We start from the raw sequence: 22,999 nt of genomic DNA on the forward strand, positions 1-22,999 counted from the left end.
ATGGATTCATCGGATGGAGATCCGCGGCCCCCCTCCGCCAAGTGGGTGGACATCCAGCAGAAGACCTTCACAAACTGGGTGAACGAACAACTGAAACCCACTGAAGAATACGTAAGTCTGCAAGTTATCTCCGCTTAGATCTGTTCATCGGCAACACGGGTTACTGTCGCGCTCGTCGTCAAAGCTGTTACAAAGTCAAAGATGCGGTGGTGGTTCCGCGACGAAGATCTTCTCCAGGCCGGACGATAGCCCAGAAATTCCAGAGCGAAAACAATGACGAACAAATACTCGACGCTCAGCTCTCGCCCGGTTCAGTATGAGAAATATGCGCCACAATGGCTTATGAACTACCGAGAAGCTCGGACCCTCCTGAGCGAAGTGTCCAAAGAAGTGTCACCAGGTGATTAAGACTTTTTCTCCGGCGCCGTGCTGTATATCTAGACATGGATGAGTTTATGTCTGGGAGCGCTCCGCTTTCCCCATTTCCCCGGTGTCTGGTGACCACTCCAGTTGCGATCATCGATCACGAGTTTCTTCTCTAGTCGTCCCCACAAAGGAGAATACCGGGGACGCGGCACCTCACTATCCTAACGGAGTGCTTCAGTGTTTCAATGGTGCCATCAAGAGGTTCCATGAATTTCTGAGGGCTCATTTACTGCTGAGGATTTTTCAAAGTTCATCGCTCGATATCCGAGAGCTACAGTTTCAAATCGTGCTATCATGAGTAGAATTCGAGTTTGAATTACTACCAAGCGATGGGTGGGTAGAGAACTATTGGATCAAGAAATATCTCACCTTTCGATTCCGTCGAAGATTTCGTGAGTCGAGTTCCGACCCGAAATAAATTCCGAAGCTCTTCAATAGACGACTCCGTCAGCGATTTTCGTGAGCAATATCACCGCGGTCATTTTGGAAGGGAGTGAAAGACCACTGCCGAAGATGTCCTCATATCATTGCGGCGGAAACCAAGAGTCGGCGCACCGTGCTTCCAACAATGGCTCGCCTGACATTCGGAGTTTTTGAAATTCTTCGCGTGGTCATCCGCAGAGAATTCACTGTCAACGAGTGCTCTGCGCACTTACGAGAAACTCTGCTCCGTGACCGCACCGGGAGAGCAGTCACTGATGTGGAACTTTTTGACAAGAAAACCCAATCAGGTGGAAGATTTTCACACCTCGACGTGCGGTGTAGGAAAACGCGGAGCGGCAAATTTCCCCTAAATGGCGGGACGGTTTCAGTGATTCGTCTCGAGGCGCACCCACTTTACGGAAGTCCTTAGAGCAAGCTCGAGACGTAGATTTCCGAAATGACATTTTAGTGCTTCCGTCCCGCACGGAGAAGATATGGAAGAGGTTTCTTTCACCTCCCGGGAATACGCGGTACCTCGATTTACTTTGGCGGAATCCACATCACTCGAACCAGGCGGATTCCCGTCTGTCACCGGAGATTCTTGGAATGACGATTCCAATCGATCGTTGCTTTCTACGCCACGCAGTAAACTTGACTTTCCGTGATCTGATTTCTGTCTGGATTCGCCGTGATACAATGCAAAGATTTTCGATCGAATTCTTCTTCCGATTTCCAGGTTGTGGATCTTCGACATGATTTCTGCAACGGACTCAAGCTCATCTCCCTCGTCGAGATCTTGCAGAAATCCCCGAAGAAGATCAAGCGCATTCGCAACCCAGTGAACCAGCATCAATTCTTAGAGAACGTGCAGGTGGCCTTGAACGCGATTGCGGCCGACCAAGTGAAACTCGTCAATATCGGTGAGTAAAAACGACTTTGGTTTCAGCACCGGGTGAGCGATTGAATGAAGTCAATGCGAAAGAAATATGAGATCGCAGAGAAAGGGCACTCATTGTGAGCGACTTCGCTGGAACGCGTCCCGTTATTCTGTGCTAATTCGTTTAGAGCTCCGCTCATAGACAAAACGATCAAATGATTGGTATCCGATGAGGAGACGCCCAACCGAGAACCGTCAATCACCAAGTGATCATCAAATGCCAATTGCCTCTCTTAGTGTGTTGCTGTTGTTCTCCCGACTGGATGTCCCCCGCTCCATCGGCTGTTCGGCCCTGGATGGAGGTGTCGGCTGAATGGCACCGATGGAGGAAGTACTTAGGCTAACGATAAACATCAGAAACGGATGAACAACCAGAAAGACAAGTAAACACTTCTGGCTTGAGAACTAAATGTTCCCCGTCGCATTGTCAATTGACGTCCATCAAGACGTGTATACATTGTATTCTATGGCGAATGGGTCCGCATGGATCTCAGGAAGTGTGCGGAATTGGAACCCTCTGAGTGAAATACTATGAGCTCTCACCGTAAAAACATAGAGATTCTGCCAGAGTCGACTGTTACAAGCGGAGGATGTAGCATGGAGCTTCGCATCGAACACACTGCGCTTTGTCACCGAAAATTATTCGCGAATTCCTCGAATTCCGCAGCTCGTCGGAGACTTCGTCTCTACGAGGCAATATGAGCGATGGCTCGCTCTCAAGCAGAGACCCGCGGCTCGAGCCCACTGCATTGAGAATGCGAATGACGGCCATTTCGAAACTCTCAGCTGTCAATGTCAGAGAAGGATTATTCAAATGATGTGGAAGAGCCGGCGCTTGCTTCTTCCCTCTGTCTCTCGGAGCTTCGTTCTCACGCTTTCCGGGACACGATCCGCATTTCTTCTATCATACGATGGAACCCCGATTCTACGAGCTTCCCGAATATTCTTTTCGATTATATCGACCTTTGTGGAAAATTTTTTGAAATGATTGAGGCTCCTGAGTTTTCCCATTGAACCTAGATTATATCACCCGTTGTGGCAGGCACGAGTTGATATAGGCGGGGTTCCACAGTACACTATAAGAAACTGAAACACAACGTGATCTCGATTGTGAGGTCTGCTGTTGGACGTAATCGAATGCAATCGTCCGTCGAAAGAGCATTGACGACGGGCATTGAGACAAAGTGTTTTTTTCCCGTGTGGTCGCTTTCTGGGTGACGATTCCATTCATAGGTTCGCAGACACTGGATCGTTCCGGGCACACAATGACTCCGCGAGGAAAGTTTGTTCTCCGTTGCACCGCTCCGCCAATCGATTTGCATAACCACTAAGCTGATGAATTATGCATTTCCATTTCTTGGAGCTGCACCAGGTCTCCTGCGGGACCTCTCACTGGCCGAGAGGAACTTCCCCGCATTTGTCAGTCTCAAGCTAATCCTCAGCGGTGAGGTAGCTCTACCTCTACTCTCGAGCCGTCGAGATGAAGAATAAATAGTCGAAGTGGATGGGGGGACTCCCGCGGGAACGATCCCTCCGAAAACAAAGGGAGTGGGCGCCAAGAACTACATCGAACGTACCTTTGAGGGTAACTTCCGGCACAAGCTCTGAGAGACATTTCATGGAGACTTGATATATTAAAGCGATGGATCCGCATCAACACTCGTCGCCATTATCGACGACCCTCGGTGAGGGTTTCCGATGCCTGAAGCGACCGTCAGAGGTGGACAGGCAGGAAGAGAGGAACACGTCGCTGGACGCGGAAGCTAAGAATAGCGAAAAAAACGACACAAAGGAATATCTTGAGCATAGCATAACCAAAGAACAAAAGCCCGGCTCGCTACGCTCCAAGTTTACAGAATTCAGCTCTGTGACGCTTATCGACTGGAATGATTCGACCAGCCCTCCGGCTTGATGATGAAGAATCCCATGGCTCACGTGAAGTTGCCGAAAACGCCGAGTGATCGTCGTGTCTTGGTGAGACCGTTCGACACGTCGTACTCCTACAGAGTTGTGTCTGCACCGCTAGCGCCGGAGTTAGTGCGAAATCTGTCACCTAGATTCAAAGTCGAAGAAGGCACGGCAGTTCTGGTTCCTCCGTCCCCGTCGTCATCGACGTTTCCACGATTCTGGACTAACGACAGGCGGAGTAAGAAGGCTCTACTCCGACGACGCAGAAAAAATGTCACCGTTGAAGATTGGCAGCGCAGTTCGGCATTTCAGGAATTGCCATGATTTGTTTTTCAATTTGTGACAGCGCATTCTCAAGATTCTTGCTTCTTGAGTGAATAGAAAAAAAATGGAACGTGAACAATTTGAGAAACGACGGGGCTGGCATTGAGAGAGGGAAACGTACTTCGTTCCGAGGCTGGCGCGGAAGAACACTGACTAATGCTAATCGCTCGCGGGTAACTGCTCCCAACTTAGCCTCTAGTACAAAAAAAAAGACTCAGTCCGCATGAGGTGTGGCGAAAGAAGCAGAACAATTCCAGATATTGCCTGGAATGTGGAGTCAATTACTCCGAGAGGAGGAATTCGCTTGCAGAGTTGGTCCAAATGGGGAACCCTATCACAATGTACGGAATATCGAGTCTTGGTCGTTTGCAATTTTAATGACATCTCGGCACTCGAATGGGAGGCGCCATGAAAAAAATTCGTTACGCGAAAGTGCTGGTTCCCTACAGAGTTGGAGAAACTGCGACGTTCTTCCTTGTTCTGGATCTGACAATCCGGATCTCCGTTTGTCCGTCAATCCGCAAACACAGCTGCGATCGTTGGTCAATTTGTTAACGAAATCGGGCCAGTCGGAGGCTTGACGTGTGCCTAATTCTTAAGACCTGTGGACGACGAGGGAGTTTCTGCATCCTGGTGATAGCGGAGAGGAATATTTCATAGGAGCGGAATTAAATGAGATCAGAGAGGATCGATACAGTGGCATTCCTTGCCGTACGTCTCCGCCCCTTCGGTACAAGTTTAGCGGTTGGAAATCACGGAGACGGCGGATGAGTTAGCTGGAGATCAAATTGAAGAAAACGTGCTCGGATCTATCCAGTTCTGGTCCCGGATTTTGGGGTTGCTGGATGATAGCGTGGAGTGGTCGCCCGACCGACCGCCCGAGCCTGCCCGCCCGCCACTCCGTTTGCCAGTGGCGCGGTGATGGAGGCTCAGTCACTCACTCGTTCGCTCCATCTTCTGCTGCTACGTTTTCTTGTTCAGTTTTTTCGCTTGTTCTTGAACGGCAAAGCCAGGTCAACGAACGGGCGGGCACCCACGAATGAGACAGCAGCGTGGCGAATATCGCGCAGCGATAGATACCGGCAGTCGGATGGAGAGACAGACCGACAGATGAACCAATTGAGAGAAGAGCCGGGGAAGTTGGATAGAAACGTTCTCCGGCAAATTCCGTCTTCTGGAAAAAAAATACACGCGCCGCGGTCGTTTCACCAAGAAAATCGAATGACGGACGCCTACTTACGTGTTTGCCACCGATTATTAACGCCACCTCCGGTCACTCTGAATTTTCTCGATCGCATCGACTTCATCGGCGGCAGTGACGAAGCGACAAGAAAATGATGGATCCCATCATCTGTTATCGAATTTCACGCAAGTTCGGCGCAGACCCGATGCACGGTAATTCGACAGTGCTAGCTAGGCAGGGTGACGCTGAGTGTGAGCCCGAGGCCGTCCTTTTCCAAGTCAATGAAGTATGCCACCTATTTTGAAAACATCTTGCAAATGTAAAATCCAAAGGCAAACTCGCGTATTCCGTCTTTTTATATTCTAGTCAATATTGGGAGAAGTCGTTCACTGGGGTAATAACTCGTTTACGGACATTAATTTTATTCTTCTTGATGATAAAAGAGATTTACCGACAATGATCGGGGGATGGTGCGTGTCGCGAAATTCCATTTACATTGTAAACCGATAAATCCATGAGCGAAGTCCCACGGAGCGGCTCCAATGTCGAATGGTTCTCGCACTGGTATGTTGGTCATACAACGGTGAATCCTCTGCCCACCGATCACGATCAATGACTCGTTGTTGAACAGATGCGATGTCATTCAAATTCTGCGGGGAGAGTGTAAGCAGTGATGCGAGCGTTGTCGCTCCACGTTAGCCACTTGCCTCATCGATGCATCGTAACTGGCTGTGATAAATTCATCTCATTTTTATTGAGCATCAATCTAGGTATGGAACAGGAACTGGCGCGGTGTCCATCTGTCCCAAACTCGTGTGCATTTAGAGCATGCGCCCATTGTTTCGACCGTACTTGCTAACCGAGGAGCCGTTTCTTGCTATGAGATCCCCCACATTTCCGATGGGCCCTTGTGCCGCGCGCACAGTCAGCCTGATCCATCTCAGTCAGTGGGATGCGCGACAGAAAAACTTCTGTAATAACTGCAGAGCCCCGCAGAGGGCGTCTTGTGTTAAGGTTACTATTATACTCGATAGAAACTATTTCAGACACCGGGAAGTTATAACTTTCGGATAGGTGTGCGCGGCTTACAGATCAAGCTGTCCGAAGATTTCAAAGACAAACGTGGTGAACGCTCCCAGGCGTCGTCATGGTCAAAGCTAACGCCTCGTTTGTGGGCCGGCTTCGGGCTTCCGTCTCTCATACATAATTGGACAAAGGACGAACGGGGCAGAGCAGTGGTAAGCAAGACATTTACAGGTCTCTGAAAACCGTTGAGGGCACCTCCCTTAATTTTTTTCGCTATATACGGATCGAACGTATCGTTGTGTCAAAAAAGCTCGTATTTGGACGTTCATTGATGGACAGGCGGAATCCGACGTGCCGATTATTCTGTCGATCGCTGTCGCCTTCCGCGTCAGGCTACGGAGATTTTCCCGTGGTATTTTATACACAATAGCGAAAGCACGAGTTTATCAACTGCGATAAGCGAAACTGTGGTAAACAAGCCGCGGCTTTACTACGGCTAGAACCATTCTGTCTCTGATACACAGTCTCATTCAGCGACAAGGCGAGCAACGCCTTTGTTTGCGGTGGAATGCGTGGCTCCTTGATACCGGCAATGGCCTCTCTCTTGCACGGATCGATCGATACTTATCCGTCGAGTACTGCACAGTTCCGGAGGATGATTATATCACATGAACTTCTCTCAATCGTTCAGAGTGATCAGTGAAGGTGGAATGTTATATTAGTCTGAGGACGTAGCCGGTGGTTCAGGGGCGATTCTCTGGACAGAATCACGCTCGCTTACTCGTCGGCGGAAATCTGTACTTGGAGGCGAATTAGACGATGGCCGAGCATCCTGAATACTTTCTCAAGAGCCCCAATCCTGGGAATGGAGTCCGCGTTCACAACGTGCGCGGATTAGAACGAGACGCAATCTTGATCGAACCCGAGTTGCCCATCGCGTTCAACCTATAATCCAATCACGCTTAGCATTGTGGATTCGATGATTCAGAATCGCTCAGATAAGCTTCATTATTATAAAACAATCATTATCGGATCGAAGAGCTACATTTTTCAAACTTCGCCATGCACTTCCTTCGGCGACTTTTCCGGAACGGGATATCAATCCTCACTCGATTAAGCTCCGGCAACGATTGGCTCCGATCGATAAAATTTTGTTCCGACCCGAGAATAAATAAATTCTTCTCGCCTCGAGGTTCAAGGAACTTCGTCGGGCGCCTGTAGGGTACGTGTCGATCAGCGGGACGCGGTGACACCGTCAGAAGGGAAACAAAGATTAGAATATGTGTACCTGTATCTCTGTCAAACGCGGATGTCGATTTGACGGTGACAGTTCGACCGAAAGCCTGAAGTCTACGCCGAGCTCCGATGAGTGTCGCAGTCTGCAGTTACGTGTGGCTCCTCTTCTTATCTTCTTCATTCTTCCGATGCCTCAGATATGACTCGACTGTAGAGCTGTGTATTCATTAGCGATCCGCTTCCCTGAGAAATCCATTTGTGATCAGGCGGGATGTCCCGAACTAGGAGGCGGAAGAGTTCCTTGCGAGTTTCGACAGAATAATTCCGAAGAAGTACCGTGAGTGGTTGGTGTTCGTTAACTATTGAATGTGACGGAAGCAGGGTTAGCCCGGTATTCCTTCCGTACTGTAATGGCTTAGCTTCGTTGTGGGAGGCGGTACTCCTCATTTTCGCTGTCTAGAACGCGGCTCGTGGGAATGGGACACGAATCGTGACGACTATCGCCGCTGATGGAGAAGATCGGTGTCGCGAAGATCTAGCTGAAGAAGAGAAAGTTATGTTCAACAATCTTTCCTGCGATCTGAGCACGGACAATCCGGAGAGATGCGATTAGGATCCCTCTGACTCCTCTCTCCCTCCGATCTCCGATAATTGACGAGGCCACGCCCAAAAAGTGGCATTCATCAGGAACATTGTTTTTCGTTCTCCCAAGCTGATTCCGGGAAGTCGGGACTGCGTGGCCTCGAGGTATCGATGATTGATCCTAATGGAAAAGAAAAATATCCATGTTGGAACCGGATCAACTCAAATCGCTCTTAGGGGAATCATTCTATCCTCCCCTCATCGGATAGACCGGATGGCTTGGATTGCGGACAGCTCGCCAACAAAGGTGCGGTTTTTCGAGAACGGCCTTCAATAGGATCATTCTATCGAGAACCCATGTGCTGGGAGACGTCATTGAGAAGTTCTGTTTTGTAATTATTTCACTATTACTACGACAAAGTCGGCGACCACGACCGCCGATCGTGATTCTGCTTCTGTAATTTCGGCATCTGGCGGCGGAGCGGGGAGATAACATTCCCGTTAGGCGATTTGAACGACTTGGTATAACGTTCGTGGGTGCATACACCGTCGTGCGGGAGCGTGACCTCATTGTACCACTTGCTCCCGTCAAATTTATATGAAGTGTTTCCATCCCTAATTATCGTCAGCCCCTCGTGTGTCTAGACGCTTACGCTCCGGAGATATAAAATCGTGGATCGATGATTTCCACTTAATCGACGCTCCGATTTGACATTGAATGCCAGTTTCTCTTAAACGAGAGAGCCGCAACGTGTCATGATGTTCTTCGATGATATTTTGACTCGAGAAACTTTCCCCGAATCATCGAATTCGATCCGGACTGGACGTCGCGAGAACCGTGGAGTTCCCTGCGGGTGCCTCCCGCGGGAAGCCTGGAATACTTGAATCACGCGAAACTTTATTTACCATACGAGCAGAATCCCTCCGCTATAGACCTAATGATCGATCTCCGTGCAACATGACGAAAACATGACTAATATAACATCTATTTCCCCTCTTCAACATCGCTTAGCCTACCGAGCTCCATCACAGAAGGGCAGAACTCTCCCGTTCGTGCCGTTTTTTTCTGACGAAGCCCTCTAACGGATACGGCACGTGCAAAAACCGGTCGAATGCTCATAGGGAAATTATATCCTCAACAGGTCTAGAATGATAATTGTTCCTCCTGATTTCCAGGGAACACCGATGTCGTCGAAGGGAACCTGAAGCTGATCCTGGGTCTCGTCTGGTCTCTCATCGTTCGGTATCAAATCGGAAGATCGAACGCTCCAGCGAGGAAGTCGATGATTGGGTGGCTCCGTAATGTTCTGCCGCCAGGTCAGTGTTTCGCGCGGGACTTCGGGCCTCATTAGCCCGACATCTCTGTTTGTCCATCGAAGGAGACGTTGCAACCTATCACAAATGGGTTCTCGAGAATTCGAAATTCATCCCACAATTCGAATCCGGCATCCGTAATGAGGAGGTAATGATTCTTCATCTAACAGATCTGGAAGTCTCTAACTTCTCGACCGACTGGAATTCCGGTGTTGTATTGAGCGCACTAGTCAACTATTGCGACCCCGAGCTCATACCTGACTGGAGGAACTTAAACCCTAATAATGGGTAAGAGCCCTGTCGCGACCCGTCTTTTCCTCGAGTTACTTGATTTTTAAGTTTTGGGAATCGTCGTCGATCCCGAATAATATTCATATAATCTTTTCCCTCCTCAGGTTCGAGAACTGCCGACTCGCTATGGAAACCGCCCGCGATCGACTGGGGATCCCGATCGTTCTGCGGCCCGAAGATTTGTGTTCGGAGAAACTAGATGAGCTTTCAGGTGAGTTGTTCCGCCTGCTTCGGTGGAGCATCGACTCCAGTAGCCACAATGAGAAATCCCTTGGTCGCACTAAATTGTATCGCGGCTTTGTCTTGGAAAAGTTTTTTCCCTCAAGCCTTTGAGGAGCCTAGCCATCCGCTTGGATTCTCACTTCGGATCAGTGAAGCTCTTCGAGTTATCTAAGGATCTCGAGTGACGACGATCCGCCCCACGGCAAAAATTTGAAAATCGAGATAAGCCAATGACTTCTCTGTTTTATGAGCTTGAACTGCGCATTTATTTTCTGTTGTCCTGGGAAGAGCTATGGAATCACGAGTTGGTTCGGAATGAGGATTCCAGAGGCCGGTCGGCCGTGAAGAGGCTCTCGAGCATCAGACTCCAATTCATTATTTCTAGGCATGACGTATCTGTCGTACTACATGAATGAAGATTCCCCGGGGCATAGGAGAATCCTCGATTGGGTGAAGAAGTATCTACCCTACGTGAGCAACCTCACTGTAAGTTCGAAATCGATTTGTCGACAATGTTCGTTAACACTGTTGAGTTACGTATTATAAGATGGATTTCGTCCATGCCGCAGACCGATTGGAATGACGGGAGCGCACTATATGAGCTGATCAACAAACTCGGAGGAACCGTCGACATGAGGGATCTGTCGAGGATGCCTCACGAGTTCGAGACGAACTGCCTGAGAGGGATAACCGCAGCCCACTCACAATTGAAAATTCCGAAGTTAGTAGAAAATTATCTATAGATGCAGGCCTGCCGTAGAGGAGGTTTCGTCTTAGTGTGAGAAAGTGAATAGTGGTCCGGAAATACGGATTCGAAATAACTCCCGATGTTTCCAGGATGATTTCAGCGAAAGAAATGTCCGATCCCGAAGTTCAAGCGCTGACGATCATGAAATATCTTGCCAAACTCCAAAAACTAACCGAACAGAATGAAAAACCCCACATTCGAATCCTAGACATCAGCAACGTGCAGGCAAACAAGCCGGTGGGTACTTTCGGACAGATGTTTCCCTGCCGAGGTGCACCTGAAATCCTTCGTGTTGAACGAGAAATTCCGTCGAGAGCGCTTCCCAGTAACTTGGGTCTGTTTTGCCAGGTGACGTTCGAAATCGTCGGCGTCAACTCCACCGTGAGCATCGAGAATGATCTGTCCGTGGAGGTGATGCTGTTGAAGAACTCTACACGGGTTCCCGTCCGGTGTGTATGCCAGATTAGATGGAAGTGTCTCCTATTATTGTATCCATCAGGGTTGATCTTGACGGCAATTTCTCTTCTATCAGTCTGGACCGGAACGGGAGACAATTGACCGGCACCTTCATCCCGACCCAGTCCTTACCTCACGAAATAAAGGTTCAAATAAAAGGCCAATTAGTTGAGAACTGCCCGCTGATCGTCGAAGTTTCTCCCGATTTCGCCGGGCTGTCCCAAGCGGGGATAGGCCCCTGCTCTCTGAATTCACTCGTCGACATCATGGTGCGTACCGCTGAACCGGGAGAGCTGATCGTTCAAATGCTCCTGTGGATCACTCATTAAAATTGCACTCCATGCACGCAGATCAATTCCAACGGCGCCAATAGTCGTGGAGTTCGCATTGAGGCGGTGTCTCCTTTCGGAGTTGTGATTCCGTGTGAAGTCACTCACCAAGGAAACTCCTTCCACGGTTCCTTCATTCCAAAGCAAATCGGAGAATGGATGATCAACATAACATACAACGGTGACCATATCGCCAGCTCTCCCTTCACATGCCTCGTATATGACCCGTCCAAACTGAAGGTATTATTCGGATATGAGATTGCCCGGAAGTCTCCATGAAATTCGGGAGCTGATCGAAAGCATGAGCGATAGATGCGCTGATTGAGCTTCGCTCACGCTCCACATGACGTTTCATTCCTGACCCATTGGATTGCAGGAGGCGCAGATGCATTCTTCGAACATGAACTCTAGTCACTCTCTGGGGGCGATGTCCGACGATTTCGTCGACGGTAGAAGTTCTTCGTCATTGAGCTTCGATGGGAGGCACTCTGTGACGGGTTTCCGCGGACCTGACCTCAGGTGAGTCGAGAGCCTCAGAGGAAATCCACTTCCGGATTATGATTCCGGGTTATGATTAAGGGGAATGCGTCCGACACCGAACAATTGTTTTCGTTCCAGCGAGAGAACAAGAACAGCCTCGAACCAGTCGTTCAGCAACGTATCGCGAAGCGTCCACTCGACGCGAATGAACACTCCGGACCTCATCTCGAGCCACGACCATCGTCACGAATCCTCGGTGAGCACCTTCTCGACTTCAAGCCCCCCTAGGCCAGCACCGGAGATCGCCGCAACTCCAAACGGAATTTTCAAAGCCACGTACACCGGTGGAGTCTTCGAGCACAACGATCGACTCTCTCCGACCCGCTTGGATGAAATCAGGACGCGGAGTCCATTGGACAAAATGCGAGACTTTGGTGGCAAGAGAGAATATTCGAGTCCGACTCCGCCGCAGACTTCGTCGATCTTCGAAAAAATGGATTCGTTCTTCGACACTTCCGCAGACGCCGTCAAGCAGCACGTCAGCTCTCGGATAGGTACGGCTCCACGTACAAACGAAACGACTGTCATTGACGCGCCAGGCGATAAAGCGCAGAACATGCGTCTCCAGTTCATCCGAAACGCCCAGAATCCTTCGGGCGTCGCCAAGACCCGAGTTGATTCCTCGGAAAATACGCCCCCACTGCTTCAGTCGAGCTCGAATCATCGAACGGAGATATTCCGAAGCTCCCCGGTGACGCATAACGTTTCACGTACCCTGTCGCCTACTCAAAATTACGTGACTTCCAACGTGACTCGTAAAGAATCATCCATTCTCGATGAGTCAGGCCAGCGCGTTAGGAGCGACCAGTCCTCGGATTTGGATTCGTTAAGAAAAACCTCGCATCATCGTCAGAGGTCCGACGTCAATCAGACGGCTCCGCTGCCGCCACCCAAAGCCCTCTCACCGGAGGTGCCAAGGTAGAACTTTCTCTTTCGGCTCCAGTTATTCATATGATGTCATCAGCCGAACATCCTCATGCTCACGAATTTCTTCCCAGGGCACCCAGAATGCCGAGTCACGCGCCAACATCGTTGCGTAACTCTCCGGCCAGGACAGCGAAAGAACAAATTATCTCTGAACTGAAGATTGTGCAGCTCGAGAGAATAGAGCTGTTCCCGATCAATCAACCGCTGATGTTCGAAATCATGACAGAAACGATTCCGTTCAGCGTCGACAAACTCCAGGTACGATGAAGAACTGTTCCCGTCGCTCAACAGAAACTTCCTATCTTTGCCAGAAAGCGAGGGGGGAAAATCGAATCTCTCCATCCAATTGACCCTCCCTCTCTCAGGTTCTAGTTCGCGACCCCTCCGGCCGTCTCATCCCCGGTAGAGTCGACCCAATCATTCCGAAACTCGTCCAGGTCCTCATAGAAGTTTTCGAAGTGGGCGAGCACATCTTCAGTTTCATCTATGACCAACAGAAATTCTTGGAAGTCCTCGCGAACGGTTTCAACCCGGACGCTATCAGAGTGGGAAAGATTTCCGACGGCTTCGTGGGACGTCCGATCAGATTTCAGAGTGAGTTGATCCCTGCGCACGGGGGATTTAATAAAAAAAGATTGAAAAAGCGGATATTGAAAGTCGACCGTTCTCATTCAACTCGATTCGAGCCAATGCCGTGTTGCACGAGGAAGTCGTAGCCACAATTATTTGCGTTTGCAGTTGATGGCAACCAAGCCGGTAGCGGTCATTTAGAGCTCAAGATCAACAACGGGACCGTGATTTCCACGCTGCAAAAACTCCACGACCAACTGTATGAGGCGCAGTTCGTTCCCGAGCGTCCGGTCGTTCACAAGGTGATTCTAGATTCGCATAAAATCGGTCGAGTTAGAGATTCCGTTGAACTATCCATTCGATTCGCACAAACAGTGATTCAAACTTTTGATGTGTTAATCTGCAGATCGACATAAAGTTCAATGGCATCGCGCTCCGCGGATCGCCCTGGGAATGTTCCGTGTTCGAAGGACAAACGACGAACGTGAGCCAGGACGAGCATATACGGCCATATTCTTAAAGTCTGAAGTCCTAGGATTTCCGAATCAGTGACCATTTCCCGATGTGATCCGGCAACTGACGCACGGTCCCGTTTTGCAGCACGTCGATAGGAGCGGACGTCTAGCCATACAGAAGTTTTTGGCTGTGCTAACTGACGGCCAGTCTCTACAATCGGTGCCATGTCGACAAATGCAGATTTTGCAGATCGAAGTCAGTCCAGATGCTAAAGAAAAAGACCTGCAGATATATCTCCTGAAAAATGGTGAGCCTAGAGACGGCATCAAGGTCATGTCTGCACCGAATACCACTTCATCCCGAGAGTAGACCCATTAAAAATGGAGATTATTAGTGAGACGTTTCTTCGCCAAAATTCCTTATGACTTCTAAATAGTTTTGAATTTTCTCAGTGCCGAACGCAGCAGCTTCGCAATCGTACGAGGTGATTCGGAAATCGCTCTCGGTCTGTCTCGTGCAGTTTTCCGTCAATGATGTCGGATCTTGGATTTTCGACGCGAAATTCAGGAATTCCAAGGTTCAGGGCTGTCCCGTGATCTTCAAAAGTTACGACGCGCAGAAGATCACAATGTGTGGGGTCTCCCAGCACGTGGAAGTTGGCTCACGCGTCCAGTTCGAAGGTTCGTTTCATTCGCAGCATGTTCGCAGCTCCCGGGCAGAACTCTCCCCTGATGCGAACGCCCCCGAATGAACGAGGCGTCAGGCTCCCACGCTCATTCGCTCATCTCGCTCCTCAATATTCTCGATAACATGTGTTTCTGCATTTTCAGTCGACGCTTCGTTGGCCGGCGAAGGATCTCTGCAGATATCGATAAACAAAGGTGAAATCGCGAATGACGTGACCGTTCTGGACCGAGGAAAATGCATCATAGAGTTTTCGCCCGAAACGGAAGGGGAATATCTTGTCGAAATCAAGTGAGACCTTAATAAATTGCTCCTCCTGGATTGGAGAGTGCGCTGATGTGAGAGCGGGGATTTCGCATCGTCGGAGCCTCCGTGGAAGATCGACTCCTTTTTCCTCACCTAATTGTTTCCCAATTCCCTAGGTTCAACGGCGAGATGATCCCCGGTTGTCCTTTCGTGGTTAACGCACACGAGCCTTACGAGTTCGACTTGCAAGACGCTCCGGCCATATGTGCGAACGAACCGTTCCAGTTCGATCTTCATCTGCCCGGAGGGCGACGGGATCTGCTCAACGTCGGCGTCATCGGTAATTTGGTTGGGAAGAACCTAGCAAAGGGATCCTGGGCGAAGATTGTCTATTCATTCCTTCCGTATCGGTCTCAGTTCATGATTCTCGTTTTTTTCCCCGATCTTCAAGACCTCAACAACGATCAGGTGCCTGTCAGTGTGAAGCCGCTGACGTCGGATAATATCAATGTGCAATTCACCCCGATTCGGGTTAGTCCTTTTTCAAGGAGTGATAAATATCTAGGCATGTTTTGTCACACCTGTGATTCGCATCCTTCCTGAAGCTGCTGTCTCTCACAGGCTGGGAGCTACGTGATATCCGTGGACTACGCCGGGAAACCGATGAGAGGCTCGCCATCTACCGTAAAATGTTTCGATCCGGAAGCCCTGATCGTGGAAAACCTCGGGAACGGCGCTGTCCAACTCGGTGAACCTGTGAACTTCATCGGTGAGGCCCCGGAATCGCCCGGGATATCGAAAGCTGAATCATGTCAGGAACAAGCAGCCGTGGAGGAATCCCTGCTCACTTCGCTCACAACTCTTCTTCCAGTTGATGCAAACTCTTGCGGAGAGGGAAACCTGGAGATCGCCGTGAGCAGCGAGGAGCAGAATGTCCCAACCAAGGTAGTTGCCGGGAGTTCCACTTACAAGCCGGAATTCTCGGATCAAGGGAGAAAGCTTGAGGTCGCCATCGAAATATTCCTGAAGAAATTGACGTATTCCGACCGCGCGTTTTCCGCTGTATTCAAGGTACAAGCTATCAAGGCCGCTCGATTCGCCGTGAGCTTCGTGCCGCAAGTAGAGAAGCCTCACACGATAAAGATCGCCTTCAATCACAAGAGCATTCCCCAGAGTCCCTTCCTCATTCAAGTCAAGAAGACGATGTCGAAGATACTACCCTTGAAACCGGGACCGATTTTCTCAGGCGTCGATAGCCTGGCGTCACTTCCACTCCAGGTCGGTGGGCACGATTCTTCCGAACGCAGCTGACTAGGAATTTTAACGTCCTTGTCATCGGATCTCTAGTGCGCGAGAGCTTACGGATCGGAATCTTCCAGGGTGATATCAACGTTCAGGACTTTTTCGCTCGCGTCCTCGACCCGGACGGCGGCCTGGTGCCCTTCACCTTGAAAGCCCTAGAGCCGGACACGTTGGCGGTTGAGTTCAAACCCAGTACCGTCGGTCAATATCACGTCGAGGTCAAATACCGCGATCAGGTCGTCGAAGGCAGTCCGTTTGTTTGCAAAATCTTCGACATCAACCGCATCAAGGTCTCGAATATCCCGAAACCCGCGATACTCGGTGTACCTGCATCGTTCCTCGTACAAACCGCAGGCGGTGGGCCGGGTAGTCTGGAAATATCGATAAACAACGGCCAGATATCTACGAGCTCACGAGCAGAAAGCGCGACTCTGTACTCCATACACTTCACACCGGAACAGCTCGTCGATCATGTCATCGACGTACGTTTCAATGGAATCCACGTTCCTGGGAGCTGCTTCAACTGTCCTGTTTTGGACTTGGGGGCAGTGAAACTCTCCGGGGAAGTCGTGGATCGCGTGCAGATCGGGGGGAAATGCAACTTCGCGCTGTCCGCTGGTGGGCAGCAACTCATCGATCTGAAGGCCAACATTGTCGAGCCGAATGGCAACCTCGAGAACAATTATCAGATGACGCGGAATGGCGACTTGTACAACCTCGAGTTCCGACCCGAATCGGTCGGCGACTACGCGGTGGATTTCTGCATCGAGGATACTTCACTCCTGAAGGCTCCGCTGATTGTGAAAGTCTTCGATGCGTCGAAGGTCAAGGTACGAGGCTTTCAGAGGTTTCCAATCAGGCTCGGCTTGATCGATTTTTCAGCTACAGCTCTAGGAACTTTTTTTGACATTAATCCAGGTCAGTGACATAACCTCGGGAACAACGGATGATCAAGTCTCCTTCAACATCGACGCCAACTCTGCCGGCCACGGGGACTTGGAGATCATCGTGTGCGACAGTTCTGGGAGGAATGTTCCCAACTACGTCGAGAGCAAGAGCAATGCCAGCTTCAAAGTCAACTTCAAGCCGAAGTTAGTTCCGTCAAGAGTTTGCTGACTCTGAATCTCAGGATACGAATCAAGGGACTCCGGTCTGAGAATGAGATGAGAATCGAAGAGAGGAATGTCGTCCTGATCCATGATGCGTTTCACAGTGAGGCCGACGTCCATCAGATTAGCATCAGGTTCAACTCGGTACCCGTCAAAGGAAGCCCTTTCAGCGTGGCTGTCAAGAAACCGCCAGGCTCGTCCGCCATTTCTGAGGCATACGCGATCGTGAATCCAGCTGTGTTCAAATCTGTCGCGATCAACACCCCGTTGACATTCTCGATCGACACCGGAGGCTCGACACCGAAGGACTGCAACGTACGAATACAAGGTGAGAAGGCGATCGAGGATCCACTTCGTCGGTGAAAGACTCAAGCGACAGGCTCGATGAGAGAATGACGCATTTCTAGCGAAGGTCTGAGGAATATTACGTGTTCTAGCTGTCGACGGGACTGAATATGCCGCGAAAGTCGAGAAGTCGGAGAAGGGCTTCGTCGCCAGCTACGCCCCGACCGATATTGGTCGGACAAAAATTTTCGTTTACCTCGACGGTAGTCAGGTATGGTGATCGTGGTCCATCGATATGACGCGGCTCCTTCCGGTCAGGAGGAATTTCTCAGCTGAACTTGGAAGGTCTCTGGAATTTATCGTGTCTGCAATGTTCCCAGATTCCTGGAAGTCCCTTCATCTCGAACGTGTTCGATGTCCAACGGGTGAAAATCACGGGCTTGCATCGGGGTTACGTGGGAAGAATGGTGACTTTCTGCGTCGATGCCTCTAATTGCGGCGAAGGAACCCTTGAATTGGTGCGAAGTTTTGATTCTTCCGCTTCTCAAAGTTTTTGCATATTCATACGCTCTCCCGGAGACCGATGATTCTGGGAAGTCCCGCCGGTTCGCCTCAATTCGAATCGATCTTTTCTCATTTACTCGATCACATCCACCCCTGAGTACATTCTTCAATATCTCCCAGGTCGTGACCACGAAGAAAAGCTCCGTCCGCGCTGAGGTTGCCACGCAAACTCGAGGTGTTTACGACGTATCATTTGTGCCAATCGATGCGACGGAACACTACGTCAACGTCACGTTCAATGATCTGGAGATTCCTGGGAACCCCTTCCGTATCGAAGTTGTCGACGAGAAGCATCTCTCATCGAAACGGACTGGTCGAATCATGGGGAGCGCTGCTCAAACTGGGATTGCGAACCAGAGGAACTCATTCGAACTCATCGATTTCGACAAGCCTGTCAGTATCCGACTGAGTAAAGGCTTCGCTGAGGCTCAATGCGTCGTGACGAAAATTTCGGAGAGACACTACAAGTAAGTCCAGGAGCGAGGAGACCACGGAATTCGAAAGTCTAAAATAGTAGTCTCGCGCAGTTTCCCAATTTACGGATGAAGGCGGATCGACGGCAGTCTCAAATGAGATGTTCTTGCGTTGCAGAGCTGAGTATTTGCCAAAGGAGGTCGGAGGTTACCTGCTTGAGATCCTGGCTGGAGCTCAAGTTCTGATCACGCAAAATGTACAGATCATCGACGTCACAAAAGTCAAGGTCATGGATTTGGAAGACGCAATCTTGGACCGCCTCACAGCGTTCCGCGGTGAGAGACCCTCCGGCTCTGGCTCCAGATTATACGTTCCGAGTCTTGAGGCAGCGATGGGAACAATGCTCATGGGAACGTGCTCCATTACAGTTGATGTCACGAAAGCCGGTCAAAGCAGCCTGGATGTTCAGATCATTGAGAGCCACAATAAGAAGAAGGTGCCGGTGCAAACCGAAGAAGTCGCCGTGGGCCTGTACAAAGTTTCCTTCACCCCAAAATCCGCCGCTGCTCATAGAGTCGAAATCCGCTTCGGCGGACACATCGTGCCAGGAGGCTCACAGACCCTACGGGTCCGTGATCCGTGCCAAAGTTTAATTGTTCATGGAACCGTTCTGAGATCCGCTCAAGTTGGTCGAGCCGCGCGTTTCACGATCGAGACCGCTGGTTCCAGTCAGGCCAAGGATTTCGACATTATCGTCGCGAATGAACAGTCGCCCCTGCCAGTGAAATGTTTCCTCCAGAAGAACAAATCTCTGCTCGTAGAATGGTAATGTGCATTCATTGAGCGAGGAGAATAACTCGGGAGTCTATTTCTCCCGCCGTTCGCCATTGCCGTGGCCGCGATCCTCTTCATGCCAAGAAGTCTTGGGACACATCGGCTAACAGAAATACACATCGATTTATCCAGGAGCCCGAAGACCATCGGGAAGCACAACATCGAGATCTACCACAAAGGCACTCACGTGGAGGGGTCACCGTTCGTTTGCGAAGTCTTCGATGCGACTCGTGTTAAATTCCAGAACGAGAATCTCAAGAGAGCCGTCTGCAAAGTCAACGAGAAGATTCGCTTCAGCTGTGAGAGCTTTACCCTTTCCTTGCACAAAGCCCCCCGTTGACGGCTCGCGGAGCTTTCCATTCTTATCTGGCGTGACTTCTTCCGTAGCAGGAGCCGAATAAGCGGTTTGGGTTCGTTCCGGTCCGTGTTTAATATTATTTCCGAATTTCCGCAGTGGATCGGCGGGACGCAGGTACTGCGGAGCTAGACGTCACTGCCATCAGCCCCCTCGGCAAGAACTTACCAATTGAAGTTAAATCATCGAAGAACGGAGAGGTCATCGAACTCATACCAGCCGTGGCCGGTGAGGCTCGAGGCTCAGATCTTCTCGAATCCGAATTCAGGCATGAAAACCTGATTGGTCATCTGTAATCCAAAGCATGATTTTCTCATTCTAGGGAAATATCGGATAGCTGTCCTTTACGGAGGTTATCCAGTACCGAATTCTCCCGCCACGTTCACTGCGCAGGATCAAAGTCCCACGAACGGCTGTCAGCTCAAAATCAGTGGCAGTGGGGCGGTTGAAGCTTTCAAGAATCAAATGGCTTCATTTCGCGTGGAGACAACGAGCGAGGAGGTCCGCCCCGAGATAAGAGTCATGGGCCCCAACAACCAGGAAGCCGACTACACTGTAGATAAGGAGAACAAAAAACCTACAACGTTTCGTACTTACCGATCGATGTGGGCGACTACACCATTCTCATGACGGTCGACGGGAAGCAAGTTAACGAGCCCTTGAAAGTCAGCGTTATCGACGGAAATCAGGTGGGGGTCTGATCGATGTCGGGTTGCTCGGGCTTACTGCGCTCGGATTCAAGCTCGATTACAGAGAACCCTTCCCCGCGAGCTGAGGATTCTGCTAAATTCAATTTTTACCTTCTCACAGCCTCTCCCCGTTGACGGCTGGGAGAGCGTTCTGGACCTCTCAGCCGAGATAAATCGGGAAATAAAGCTCGCATTCGAGATGCCGAGCAACGTCAACTCTGCCGTTGGTGAACTCTCGGGGAGAGTCCAGTTGCCCGACGGGCGAACGTCGAATTTCCTCCTGGAGCGTTCTCGGAGCGGATGGCTCATTAGATACACTCCCAAGGTCGGTTTGCCTGCGATCAGCTGACTTTCAGACTAGACTTTAAGTAATGGAACGAAGCAATTTCCCTGAACCTTGGTTCTGAGTATTTCACCTCCCGATCAAGGTTTCCGGAGAGCACAACATCCATCTGAGCTTCAACAACCTCCCATTGCGGCATTCCCCCATAAGTCTGAATGTTCATCGACCGTCTTCGCGAGTGAGCGAAGAGAAAACGAAGAACATCGTCCTGAAGTGTAAATCTCCCGCTGAAGTGAAAGTTCATGACGTCATCGACTTCACGGTCCATACGACAGACGGAGGGCAGAAGAAAATCTTAGCATTCTGCCGCTCGGCTGATGGTGATACACCCTTGGAGGTTTGTGTGGAGCCTCGAGAGGAGCACGAGTTCCAGACCATGGATTTCGGAATGAAACCATGCACAGTTACTAATCGTGGAATTGCAGATAATCCAAGAAGGAGACACGTTCCACGGGAAATTTCGACCACAGAGTCCGGGTCTGAATGAATTACACGTCAAGTGCGAGAACCAACACGTCACGGGTAGTCCGATGGAGTTCCGAGCGGAGGCTTCACACGCTGTGGGCGTCATCTGTTCGGGGGAGAACCTGAAGAGCGGCGTCGTAGGTCAGTGAAGGAATGTTTTTATTCCGGGCTGTTCACATTGCGACCGCGAGCCTGATCTTGTCTTCGGTGAATCAGGGGCACATGTATTCCCTCACTTACTTCTCCGAATCCGTAGCTGCGGGACTCGATGTAGAAACTGAGGAACTCATGCATCGTCCTTGTTGCAGGTCAGCCACTGAAGGTTTTCCTCGACACAAGGAAAGCCAAGTCTGGGTTGAGTTTGTCGGCAGTGTGTTTGGGTCCCTCGAAAATGGCTCAGTGTGAGCTCATTGATCACGGGAATTCAACGAGCACGTTGCTGGTCCACGCCGAGGAGAACGGAAAGCACTTACTCACTGTTAAATACGGCCAAGAACACGTAATGGGTAAGTGGAACACTTTCCATCGGAATGGGAATTCCTCTCTCTCATCATTCCTCTTCCATCAATCTCACCCAGTCTTCCGGATGTCGATTTCATCGAGCGACTTCCTTCTCCAGGTTCGCCGTTCACAATCAAAATAGTCAGCCCCCCAGACGCAAGCAAAGTGCGAGTCTACGGCCCGGGTGTCGAGAACGGGATCTTGGCATGTTTCCAGAGCCGGTTCATCTGCAATACCGCCGGTGCTGGTCCTGGCCAACTCACCGTTCGCGTGCGGGGTCCGAAGGGTAAGGATTCTCCTGCCCGATGTCTCCGTAAATCGGGAACGAGACCAAGTATTGGGGATATATCCGGAGACATGCGTCCGAGACGAAGGATTTCAGGTATCTCCGCTCAGCTTGACTTAATAAATTCTCTATCCATTCATATGTAGGAGCCTTCCGAGTAGAGATGGCGAGGGAAAACTCGAAAGATAGAGCCATATTCTGTAAGTATAGCCCCACAGAAACTGGAGATTATCGCATTGAGGTAGGTTTCGGCTACCTTTGCTGCATGTAATTATATACGGAAAGACACGCATATGGCTATCGAGACAAAATATATGGATTCGAGACATCCCGTCAGTTTCCACGATTTTCCCTCAGGTGAAATGGTCTGGTGTTCACGTCCCGAAATCGCCATTCCTCATCAAGATTTTTGACACTAATGATGAATTGTTGAGGTATAAGCAGGTAGGTTTTCCTGATATTTCTCGTTGAACCAATGCGGGATTCTATCAGCGACAGCATACCAAGGCAGAAAGAGAGCGAGGATTTCTTCTCTGTAATGACGGAGCGCCTTATCTCCCTGGAATGATTGTTCTTCGTGGAGGGAATCGCGGAACCTTGTCCGATCTACAGCAACCTCACATCGTATTTTTTCCGTGCTCCCTACAGATGGTCGGTAGGACTGCTCCTGAGAACGCAAATCACGAGTTGCTGCACCACGAGGAGAAAGGGCCAATTTGACAATGAGTGAGGATTGACTCGAGGAAAGCCCCCTGAACTTGATTGTCTAATAAATTGCGAAACTGACTCCACTTGTTGTTACCATGATGAAATGTTTTTTATTCTTTCGGGAATTCGAGCCCCCGGGCTTCAAGGGGAAAACGTTCAACCTCTAATTTCGCCCCGTTCTTATTCCCTTGGATGCTCTGATTAAGATTTTCATGGGGAGAGCTCGGATCGTTGATACCGCGAATCGCCCGACAGCCGAGACATTATTCTCGGCCATCGCCGTCGGTCGTGAAGCGTCACATGGCATAGGATTCCC

The 22,999-nt window shown here is 50.2% G+C and overlaps 1 protein-coding gene across 1 annotated transcript; it reads left to right on the top strand.

The window, feature by feature from the left end:
- Positions 1–22,446, top strand: LOC100898573 (filamin-B). Its single transcript, XM_029112380.1, is given in 44 exon segments — positions 1–111; positions 1,586–1,769; positions 9,222–9,362; positions 9,530–9,647; positions 9,755–9,861; positions 10,258–10,358; positions 10,442–10,593; positions 10,710–10,857; positions 10,969–11,069; positions 11,153–11,345; positions 11,427–11,645; positions 11,782–11,924; positions 12,024–12,863; positions 12,944–13,130; positions 13,238–13,466; positions 13,611–13,744; positions 13,849–13,897; positions 13,942–14,205; positions 14,351–14,578; positions 14,729–14,873; positions 15,005–15,168; positions 15,280–15,359; positions 15,450–15,597; positions 15,700–15,773; positions 15,900–16,106; positions 16,208–16,960; positions 17,049–17,221; positions 17,344–17,567; positions 17,677–17,795; positions 17,905–18,042; positions 18,209–18,555; positions 18,680–18,837; positions 18,931–19,327; positions 19,469–19,635; positions 19,791–19,919; positions 20,014–20,262; positions 20,265–20,380; positions 20,502–20,705; positions 20,809–21,060; positions 21,149–21,329; positions 21,497–21,694; positions 21,808–21,975; positions 22,122–22,216; positions 22,333–22,446. Coding segments are annotated over 44 exon segments (8,649 nt in total).
- Positions 22,447–22,999: the final 553 nt, after the last annotated feature.

This window comes from Galendromus occidentalis, unplaced genomic scaffold, assembly GCF_000255335.2.
Source record: "Galendromus occidentalis unplaced genomic scaffold, Mocc_1.1 scf7180000077497, whole genome shotgun sequence".
Classification (NCBI taxonomy): domain Eukaryota; kingdom Metazoa; phylum Arthropoda; class Arachnida; order Mesostigmata; family Phytoseiidae; genus Galendromus; species Galendromus occidentalis.